Here is an 11842-nt window from a genome sequence, read left to right on the forward strand (position 1 = left end):
CGCAGTAATCAAATGTAGATTCCACTGCATCATGGGATTTAGGTTGACGTCACACACTATAAAGAGAGTTGCTGTAATTTGGGAAATTGATGTTATTAGGACAGTAAACAAAAACTGTTTATGATAATAAAGCAACAGACTGTACAGGTACATCGATTTCAAATCTTGAGTAGAAGTTAATGCAGTGCGAAACAAATCCGGCCAGCGGGCCACATTCAGCCCATCCACGGGTCAGTGGTTTCAAACAAGCTAAAATGAGGACGAATGGAATCTATAACTTAACTCAAGCAAAATGATCTGCCAACAGAACAGGAAGACAGTTGCTGAATCCAGCAAGAAAAGTGCTGAATTTGCATCAAAGTGCACCGCACCACTCGCGAGAACAGCAGTGAGAATATACACAATGACTTTGATTTTATTGTCGTGTGTGCTAAAAAAAAATAAAATAATCGTTTCTATGTGCCAGACTGGCAGCTGGCTGACTGTGATGACGTCACGGACCACAGCAGAAGAAATCCTAATGAAGTGGAAATAGTTTCGTTTCGTTTGGACCGAAAGGAACGACAAAAGCAAAAACAGTGTGGTTGCGGTTTGCCTCCAAGCGCATCACTTTTATAAACGAAAACAACTTGTGACCCCACCCCCTCTTGCACCCCCCTAGATTTGGATTTAAGTTATTATTAGATCTTTAATATTAAACAAAGCTGAATTCGGCTGCACGATGTTGACACAAGCATGTGGGACCATCCAGATGCTCCACAATGCTCAATAAACAAACGCAACGGCATTGATGACAGGCTGATATGATGTGATCAAGTTATGGGTCATATTCATGTCATTTGATCAATATCGGTAAAGACTTGCAATTTGTTGACGCCGCCTTGGTTTTCTATGGGTAAACGTCTCCCATGATGAAGCAGTCCTATTTTCAAAAAGCTAACCATTATTGACAGTGCAAATGGTGGTGGCCCAGTGAGATACCATTTTTGCATAACGGTAAAGACAAACAGCTTCATAAAAATCATGTGAGTGGCACAATTTACATGCGTTGCCCTTCAAACTCTGCAGATACACGTGCATAAATTGTCCTAACTACACATTGAGGCCAGTACACTCTTTGTTTTTATACAATCGTAATAACGGTAAAGACGTGCAGTAGTTCCGGCACTTTTACAAATTCATACATATTTATTCATATATCAGAAATAACACTATTTATTTTGCTGTGTGCTATTGTGTGAATGCAAAATGCACTTCAGATCACAGATCCCTCCGGTGTATTGCAACAAAATAATAAGTGGCAGTAACGGTAAAGACAGATTGAATGACAAAGGACCGTTTGTAAAACAAGCAGAAAAAGAAACTCTGAAGACACGTAGATGCATTTGTGTTCATTTTCATGGAAAAGAATATGAAGCATTAGGAGAAAAATGCGATACTGTATATCCAAAAAACATCATTAGCAGTTTCAAAAAACTCGTTCATTTTGAACAGTTAACGGTAAAGACATTTTAGCTTTCAAAGCTTGAAAAACAGTACTTTAGAATATTCTTTTCTTCGAAACAATTATGACATTTTGATGGATAACATAATTTTTCATGTATAATGCGTATCCCCCCCCCCCAAAAAAAATTGCCAAAAGTCAATAGTGCGCGTTATACATTGGTATAGGGGAAAATATGGGAAAAAAACTTTCACATTTTATAAATGTATGCCGCCACCTAGAGGTTATGAAAAAGGTGTAGCCTACACTTTCATTCCAATATGACAGGGAAACGTATGACTGCATATATGTACAGTTGTGCTCATAAGTTTACATACCCTGACAGAATTTGTGAAATATTTTATTTTTTTATTTATTTTATTTATTATTTTTTTTAAATACGACTGATAACTGAACAACAACCATCATTAATTTCTTTATGGTTATGTTTTGTTTAATGATAAAGCTTTTCTGAAATGCTTGACAGTTTAATTTGAATCCCATTAAAATAAAATAAAATGTGTTTCGCCTGGTCCTCCATGTTTCCTTTAAAGAATTGTCCCCATCTTACAGATTCTGCCTGGGTAATCAAACATGTGAGCACAACTGTGTTTTCTCATTTACTAAATAAAATAAGAGCAAGTAAGCTAAAAGAAAGTGTTACGTGTTCAAATAAAGTGCTTAACTTCAGAATAATTATTTGGAAAAAAAACTAACAAAATACAGATAATACTTCATGTTTTGATCATATGGGTAGAAGCAAAATCATGCAATGTAAAAATGCATTATACATAGGTTGAAGGGTTTTCCAGAATTTTGAGGTCAACTTCGGGGGTGGGTATTATACATGGGTGCGCATTGTACACGAGAAATTACGGTAGTTGATTTTCAAAGGGAAATTCAGTGGTCCATGGCTTTACCGTTACTGATCAAATTATATGAAAATGACCCTCATACATTTAATCAATTAATTTGAACACTACATATTTACAAGGATTTAAAAAAATGACAGAGCATGTCCTCATCAGCAGCCATCTTTCAGTTCATTTGAGGCCTTCCCCCCCCCCCCCCCCCTCCCCTCCAGTTTCTCTCTCTTCAGGTCCGCCGAGTTCGGCCTCGCCGCACTGCTCACCGACGCCAGTACTGTACACACAAGGAAAAAAGCACATTGTTCTTGACAGGGGAATGAACAGACAAGCTTGATTTGGTCTAAGTTGTCACGCTGGACATTTGGAGAAAATCTTTGTACTGTTAAAAACCATCTTCGGATGCATGACACATATACTTATTTTGGATTGTACGTGAAGTATTTAAACCACCCCCAAGCCCCTGACCTCAACCCTATTGAGAACCCATGGAGCATCACTTACTTGAGCAAACTTGTGTATCTGTTCGACCACGGCGGCGAACAGGGCACCAACGCTCTCGTCGATCAGACTCTGCATGTAATGGACGGCCTCCTCGTCCGACAGGTCCAGCCGGAACTTGTCTTGCACCTTCTTGACCGTCTTGTCCGGCTCCAAGGCGATGTCGGGAATATTGGCGTCCACCATGAGGGAGAAGAGATTGAGGATCAGGTTGGAGTACCTGCGCAGGTGCAGGAAGGCTGTGTAGCACTGCTTTCGGAATTCCTGGTACTGCTCGCTCTGCATGCCTCCCATGCCCTCCACCATCTCCTTGCTCAGCTTCATAGGCGGCGGAAGCGGCTTGGGATCGCGGCCCAGGATGTAGCCGAAGTCGATATGGAAGAGTTTCCCTGGAGGAGAAGGAAGTTGGATACAGTATTATTGGAAGGGGGGGGGGAAACACACTTTTTAAACAATTTGAACACACACATAAAAAATGTAAGCACAAAATGTAAAGAAAATACTGTATGTATTGTACTACCCATGTGTGGGACATATGCCTTTAAGAGGCGGGGCCTGGTGGGGCGGCTGTAAGCAGCTAATATATGAAACATTTAGACATTCAACATAACAGTACTCACAGTCGTATATTTGTTATCCTCTGAGAGGTGCTGAGAGGAGGCGAGAGTTCTACATAATACCGACATCCATGTACGTTATATTGGTCTGTCTGTCTTATACTGGCCAAGGTGGGCAAAAGCACAATGGCCATTCAGTTGATACAAAGTGTGACAAAAAAAAATGTTGAATTACTTTTAATTCTATTTAATTATGTAATTCTCCAATATGCCAAAAGTGGGTGGAGGGCACCGTCTTTACCGTACCCGTCTTGGTCAGGAGCAGATTGTCCAGATGTCGGTCTCCTACACCCAGGATGTACGTGATGACGCAGTAACCGGCTGGAATGCATCAGAACAAGCAATGAGACCCGCCGTGTCGCCGCTCCCTAGAGACTCGAAAAGACTCACCGCAGCTCTTCACGTAGGTGTCCATCACTTCGGAGCTGATGCCGTACGGCCCCTTTTCGCTCGGCGCGTGCTTCCTGAAGAAGCTCTAAGCCACACGACACAAAGTGGGATTCGCAGTTTGTGACCAATCCCAGCCGCCTGGCTACACAGCGGCTGGGAAACACTGATTTCGACGGTTACCGAACGCGAGTGGCCCAGACCTGAATGTTGCCTTCGGTCGCCAGAACTTCGGCAACAGGAACCGACTGGACAAACTGCATGAAACCTGAAAAACAAAAACAAAAACTCAAACATGAAATAATCCACCTATGAGCCTCCCCTTTGACCTACGTTGCCGTAGTTACCATGCTTGGTGCTGGTGGCTAACACTTTGTAAGGTGTCAGCTTCAGGTCCAGGTTCTCTTTCCTTAACAACTGAAAAATATTTAGAGTGCTTAAACAAACGTAAATATTAACACTTCATTCAACAGTTTGTAGAAACTCAAATATAATATTATAAATATACACATATATATATATATATATATTTATAATTTAATAAATTACTTGAAAAAATGATTATTTATGATTATCCATGCTTTGATACAGATATATATATATATATATTTTTTTTTTGTAAACAAATAGCTAGCTAAAACTTGGACAAAAATCACCCTGTTGGGTATACTTAATTCATTAATTATTCATTACTAAGACTGATCATCTTTTTTAGGTGCTTGAGCTCTACCAATAAAGATCCTGAGGGTTAAAGCTGAAGTTAAAAACCTCAAAGTTATCACATGACGCAAATATGACACGTACTTTGTCCATGAGCGAGATGATCTGGAGGATGAGCTGATCCTGTCTCAGGTCGTCGCCGTGTTTGAAGATGACCGGATAGGTGGCGCCGTCCTCCGTTTTGAAGATCAGCTTGGCGGGCATCAGCGCGCTCTGACGAGAGAGTCGAACACACACGGACGTCGTCGTCGTCGTGGGGGAGGAGGAGTCGGTAAGCGAGCGCTTTCTCGAACCTTGAAGAGCGTCGCCGTCTCGGGGACGATGCCTCGGATCCGGATCTGAGGCTCCAGCGGCAGCGGGATGGGCTCGATCTCCGAGAGGTACACCTTCTCGTTGTCGGCCAGGAGCGCCTGCAGCCGCTCGGTCTGAACACACACGCAAACGCACAAACACGCACACGTCAATTTACAAATCTTATGAAGATGTGAAACAGTTGAGATGCGTCACTTCATCGTCGGGCTTACATGATTCCTTAAATGATGAAAATGACGATCAATATACAAACTTTCCCATTTACAAACCCCATTCAAGAACCACTTAAGTTTGTAAATCGAGGTTCCACTGTATACGATTTTTGAGATGTGTCCCCAATATTCCCACACCTTCTTCTTGCGATTGCCGCTCTCCCTCTGCACAGCCTTCATCAACTGCACGAGGCGGTCCACGAACGTCTGCTGGGTGGCGAGGAGCGAGCGCATCACCCTCACACTCTTATCGCCCTGGAGACGAAAGACAGTCAGCAAAAGGAAGGGCAGCGGCGATTCGGGGAGTGGAGGGTGGTTACTTGGGGCGCACCTTAAGCAGAGCCTGGCTGAACCTCCTCATGACGTTCAGGTACATCGCGTGGGTCTTGGGGTCCCTCTGCTGTGTGTCCTGGTCCTCGCACTCCACGATGACGTACCTAAGGAGGCACGGAGGGGGAATGCCGAGAGTCTCGGCCGAATTGAGGCGGCGGGCACGTGCACAATCACACACACGTACCAGTACAAGTAGTTGGCCAGTGTCGAGTTCTTGCAAGCGCGTGAGATGAGAAATGTGCAAAGGTCTTGCTGCAGATAAAAATGTTGTTTTGGATGAAGGCCGTGTGAAAACAATTGACAGATTAATCACTTATTAAAATAATTGTTAGTTGCAGCTCTAGTTATTATTATTACGCTATGTTTTCGTAATGTACACTATTATACAGTTGCTATTTTCTTTATTTCAAAGCATTTTACCTCGAGACTCTCGCCGTCTGCCGCTTCTTTGCCTTTCTGCGCGGCGGCGAGGGCTCCAGATCCGGCCGCCAGGATCTGCGAGCTGCACGGACAACAAACGCAGCGTCAAAAGGCGGGGCAACGGCCAGGCCGTACGATTCTGGCCGCTGATCTCGCCAAATCCAAACACGCAAGCGGCTCGTATTTGTGTGCGAAAGAAAAATAATCATAGCCACCGCCCGGGCAGCGCTTCGGAGTTAAATTTAGACGAAGAGATGATTCCCAGCCACAAATGCAGCGAAAAGCATCGCGGCATCCAACATCCAACAGCGCTGACCTGTCCAGTGTGGAGTCATCTGAAAGTCCCTGGCTGTCTCTCTTGCTGCCTGGCTCCAGGCCTCCTTGGATATCGCCAAAGTTCTCATACTTGAGCGCCTGGACCAGCTGGAGAAGATACATGAGCAGGTCCTATAGAGGGGAAACAAAGTGTGTAAGACAGATTCCATTTTAAAAGATTAAAGCAGTGTTCTCCAAACTTGAATGAGTCAAGGACTGTTCTTCTTGAGTAGCTACCTCGTCGTCCGCCTGCTGCAGCCGCGCCACAGCGTAGCGTCGCACCGTGGGGTTGGCGAACTGCGAGGACAGGAGCTCCAGGGAGTCCTCCACATCCATGGGCCTCCACTTACCCAGAAGCTCCAGGGCTTGCTTGGCCTCCTGGGGCAGATCCCAGTTGACGCACTTGAGGAACTTCGTCAGCGCCTGCGGCAGAAGAACACGGAGAGCTCTAACTGCGAAGAACGCACGCCGGGACGGAAGAGTCGGCGCCCACTTTTTCCTGAGTGGTGAGGTAGTATCGGAACTTCCACACCAGGTCCTGCTCTTCCGAGCTCAGCAGCTTGGTCGGAGGGTAGCTCACGATGATCTGTTGACACACGCAGACGCACAATCATTTCGCTCCTGAGCACAAACACGACAATCCGCGTCAAACAACTAAAAAGTGACTGAATATTTCATTTTCAGTTTTTACACCAGATACCACCTAAAAAAATGCTTCTCTCCAAGTACCACCATTGTGACCCACATTAAAATATAGTAGTCTAGTAACACTGCGCTTAAATAAAAAGAAGTAAAAAAAAAAATAAAAAAATAAACTGTACTTAAATAATGATTAAATTCTAATTCATTTCACATAGAGGTAAGTAAAAACAATTGTACCGAAATAAATACAAAACGTACAAATGTATTGTACTTAAAAGTTAAATACAACTGAACTGAACTGTAATTAAAAATAAATCAATAAATGAAATTAAAAAATGTTGATTTTGAAAATATTTGTAACCTAACTTACATTGAGCTGGTCCCGTGTCGCCGCGTTGGGCTTCAGGTCGTGGTCGGACGGCCCGCTGCGGAGGCTACGGGCCAGTTTGTGATGCTTACTCTCCACCAGGTTCTCCTGCGGACGGTAAATGGTGAACACAATTACGATGGACCACGTTTTTCTTACGCCAAAGAAAGTGTGTGTGTGTATGCGCTGCTCACCATGCCCATCTGTGGGTCAGGAACTTTGACGATTTCACAGCTGGTGAGCACGGGCGCCGCATCATCTCCATCCTGAAACAAACAATTCTTCAGTCCGCCACCCGCGCAATGAATGTTTCTCATACTCCAGACGTATTATGGAAAATATCATTTTTATTTGCTTGTCCAGACTCCAGCAATTCCCCCCAGAATTGAAAAAACCCCCACCAGTAATTGATGCCATCCAAATGTTTACAATGGCCTATATTAATAGTTCAAACTATAAATATACCACAAACTATGATCCCAAAACAGTTTGATATTGTTTCATTTTTCAAATTCCCTAACCCCCGAAGCCCAGGTTAAATTTAGCTCCTTCCTGACATCCAAAGCTTGTCCCTCAGTCGAGATGTATCACTTCAAGCGAGTTCCTTGACGCCAGTGTAGCTCACCTTTTCATAGTAGACGATGCTGTATTCCTTGTCATTCATTTTCACTCGGGGAAACTCCACCATTAGGTACATGAAATTTGAGCTGCGCTTCTCGCTCTGGTAAAACGAAAAACACCCCCCCCGCCCCCCCCCCGAAAAAAAAATAAACAGAAGCGCTTATCACACACACAAGACGTGCCGATTAAATGTCATGTTCCCCAGCGGAACTGTGGTCAAAACTTGATCGACAATTCACCTCGTTGATCATCTCGATCTCCCTGAAGGTCAAGCGGTCCAGCCAGTCCACCTTCACCATGTGGCCCTGCCGATGGGCCTTGGTCAGCTGTGTGGGGAAGAGAGTGAGCTGAGGGCAGAGGTCAAGGCCAAGCGACAACAACTACACGGTGCACAATATTTGTTAGCAAGCGTACACACTGCAAAAATCGGGGTAAAGAAAAAACAAAAACAAAACCCGAAAACAAGGAAAAAAGTCATCTTAAAACTAGTTTATTTAGACGAGCTGCACCTATAGAATTATGGTATTTTTTAAACTTACTAATAAGTAGTGCTGCAGTTATCAAATAATTTTAGAATCAAATCGACTAATTTTCCCATCAATTATTTGGACACAAAATTACCAGACATTATCAGACAAATAATATGTGCATGTGAGGTTCGAATATTCTTTTTGTCCACTTGGGGTTGCCATCCTCACATTCTCGTGTGGTATCTGTGACTTTGAGTGTGTATGGCTTTAAAAGGCGGGGCCGGACCTGGTGGGTGGCGTGGGCGTCAACGAATGACAGTGTCAAAAAATGAGTGTGGAAAAATGATCAGTGCGAAACTTTGCGGTAGAAATTTTTGCTTCCACCTTTTTTTGTAATTTAATTATTCTAGTTATTCGATTAATTGTTGCAACTCGAAGTCTCATAACCGGTAATTAAATCTCAATAACAACTATCCATCCATCCATCCATCCATTTTCTGAGCCGCTTCTCCTCACTAGGGTCATCGGGCAGGAGGCGGGGTACACCCTGAAGTGGTTGCCAGCCAATCGCAGGGCACATACAAACAAATAACCATTCGCACTCACAGTCGTGCCTACGGGCAATTTAGAGTCTCCAATTAATGCATGTTTTTGGGATGGAAACCGGAGTGCCCGGAGAAAACCCACGCAGGCACGGGGAGAACATGCAAACCCCACACAGGCGGGGCCGGGGATTGAACCCGGGTCCTCAGAACTGTGAGGCTGACGCTCTAACCAGTCGTCCACCGTGCCGCCCAATAACAACTATATGATATCTAATAATTAAAAAAAAATGTGTGACGCAAGTGAAACGCTTTTAACAAAAAAACTGTCTCGAAGAAGAAATATCTTGGCAGACAAAAACAGGAGTATTTTGCCTTTGGTTTGAATCACAATTTTTAATTGTGATTAGATTTTAGTTTTTGCAGTGTTATGAGGTTTTTCCACTCCCGTAGGGTTGGGCAATGCAGCCTTTAAAATAAAATCCCCATCCATTTCTCCTTCTTTGCTTAAAGAAAAAGCAAACGACAATAACAATATTTAGAAGAGTCTGCTTTTTTTTATGTCCCTGATGTTGTTAGTGCAAGCGGCGCACTAAGCGGGAATGCACGGGAAGCTGCTTTCCAAAAAATAATTTCTGAGCAATAAACTCTTCTTAGATTAATAGCCCAGCCTTACACTCCCGAAACCCTTTATTCCTAACAAAACTGTATTTTGTCATGCGCGCATCCACATGGTAACGAAGTCCATTTCAGTCAGAATTCACTGTGCACATCCATGAACCCCGACTCCATGGTCACACACACACGCACGACTAACTGCCCCACTCGTACTCACATCACCAAGTACCTCCAGGTCGGGGCCCTAGAACAATATGGTGCTTTAGAGCGAAGGCCTCGTGTCAGATACGTACGGTTCTTCGTCTGGCTAAAGAAAATACCTTGGCGAGTCTGCCCATCTGGTCCTCGGTCAGACTGTTGCTGGTGCGTCCCGGCGTGGCGGTGGCCTCTGCGCCGTCGCCCTCCACACCGGGCCAAACCTTCAGGTCGTGCATCCCTTGTCTGAACATTCTGCGGCGAGACGGGTCATTTTTTCACGCGTCCGTCCAACCATTTACTCGAAAACTTATTCTCATCAGGGTCGTGTATTTATTTCAAGTTTTACGTCTCATCGTGCCTTTGCAACTTTGAAGGTAAGCTGGCAGATATATTTTCTCCCACTATATTTAGGTTCCCTATTAAGAGCCAACATTCAATTGAGTAAATTCCTGGTTTCTTCCCGTGGAAAGTTTTGCTCCCCTGTTTTTACAGTGCACAGCATCCACAACTCACCCGTATTTGCCAAACAGGGTGACCGTGGTGCCCCCGACGGGGACGGCCCGACCGGGCCCGTAGATGTCCCACACAGTGAGGGCCACCTGGGCGCTTTGGGGCAGGTCTGGGTACTTGACCGGCAGTCGCAGCCACTCATTCCAACTGTAAGAGAGTACGTGGTCATTTTTGGAACGATTGCGGTCGCCGACCGACACGTCTCGGGACTCACTTCCAGCGGGTGCTGAAGGCCTTGTAGGAGGTGCGAACCGGCAGGGCCAGAGGCTTCCCTTCGGCAAACACTTGGCAGGTGACGTAGAGGTCTGAACAGTGCTCCTGGTAGAGGCCCGAAAAGCGCAGCATGGGGTCCTCCAGCAGGGCTTTGTAGCTCTTCTGCTCTCGCTTGCCTTCCAAACTGCCTCTGATGGCGCGCGCGCACACAGTGTTGAAAGTGTTTTTCTTACAAAATTCAAACTTAAACTTAATTATGAATTTACTACTGTGTTAGCGTAGGTTAGTGCTTCAGACCCCATAAAAACTTCGTCAAGCCCCCCCCAAAAAAATATGTGGTAGTATGTGTTCATGGCGAAGTTTTATTGTCCCAGCCCCCCTAAACAAAAATTGTTGTCCACAAATTCTAAAACATAAATTAAAATAATTTGCCATCACCTCCTACTACCACCCCCACCCCCAACGTCACAACCTAGCGACGCCCCTGGGTCATATGTTTTCAAAATGACACATATTTGGCATCGATGGAAAGAAACTTTAATCCTCGTCATGCGACACAAGAACACTTTACTTCCTGGTTTCAAAAAACAATGTATGACCTAGAAGTGTTTTTACCGCAGTTATGACTTTCTTACGGCACTAGCGTTGGATAAAGACAGACAACGGCGAGCCCCGACTTACGCACACCATCGTTACGTCGTTCGCCGACATAGGAACGAAACTCCGAAGTAAATCGAGAACCACTTCACATTGGCGCTTATATAAATAATGCCCTTGTTTTTTGTTTTTTTTACTAACAAGAAATAACTCTTAATATGACAAATCAGATGAATGACGAGCAGGTCACAAGATACCAATTATCCTCCGCCCTGTGACAATTATGTAAATTTGGAAGACACGACTTACATTTTAAGATGAACATTGATGTCCAAGTCGCAGCTGTAAACGTAATTAAACTTATCCGTGTCCATTTTCCGGCGGAGAAAAGCCAGAATTGGATCAAAAAGCTGTTCATAAATCACACTCACTGGCTGAGTAAGACTTTGACAGCGGTGGTTTGTTTTGCTACAAGGCCTCGGATCGGCACAAAAGCACTTGTACGCGGACTCGAGATGCTCTTAGTCTACACAAATTCAACTATTACATCCGAATAGTGTATTAAAAGCAAATATGTTATTTTGGGAGCCTTTTCCGGGGCTTATTTATGTTTTTTTACGGCTACACGGCGCCCCGGCAGAGAGCGATAGCTGCTGTCAGACAAAAGCAGGAGATTACCGATGCGACTCGGTACAGAACATCTAACAGAGGGACGATCGATGGGGTTGTGGCTTGATTAGAATCCCTGGCGGGGAGAACTGCTGGAAGTCGGGAAAGGGGCGGGGTTTGAGGCTTAAACTAAACGGTGCTTGAATTTAAAGGGCAATACGGACCAATAAATGAAAATGTTTTGAAAACCTTTCGTATTTTGTTTCTTTGTTTGCGTCAAATGCCTTCA

General features: G+C 44.4%; 1 protein-coding gene across 1 annotated transcript; it reads right to left on the bottom strand.

Moving 5' to 3' along the window:
- Positions 1 to 804: 804 nt before the first annotated feature.
- pik3c3 (phosphatidylinositol 3-kinase, catalytic subunit type 3) lies at positions 805 to 11638 on the bottom strand. Its single transcript, XM_061763323.1, has 23 exons — positions 11254 to 11638; positions 10349 to 10537; positions 10138 to 10281; positions 9747 to 9876; positions 8036 to 8122; positions 7801 to 7896; positions 7370 to 7441; positions 7179 to 7283; positions 6660 to 6752; positions 6404 to 6589; positions 6168 to 6298; positions 5852 to 5933; positions 5616 to 5683; positions 5430 to 5535; positions 5237 to 5353; positions 4868 to 4999; positions 4659 to 4787; positions 4202 to 4271; positions 4058 to 4122; positions 3858 to 3942; positions 3714 to 3788; positions 2854 to 3239; positions 805 to 2626 (listed from the first exon to the last, which is right to left on the bottom strand). The coding sequence occupies exons 1-23, from the start codon at positions 11316 to 11318 to the stop codon at positions 2612 to 2614; spliced, it is 2628 nt and encodes an 875-aa protein (XP_061619307.1). The 5' UTR covers positions 11319 to 11638; the 3' UTR covers positions 805 to 2611.
- Positions 11639 to 11842: the final 204 nt, after the last annotated feature.

The sequence above is a fragment of the Phyllopteryx taeniolatus genome, chromosome 23 (genome assembly GCF_024500385.1).
Source record: "Phyllopteryx taeniolatus isolate TA_2022b chromosome 23, UOR_Ptae_1.2, whole genome shotgun sequence".
NCBI classification, from domain to species: Eukaryota; Metazoa; Chordata; class Actinopteri; order Syngnathiformes; family Syngnathidae; genus Phyllopteryx; species Phyllopteryx taeniolatus.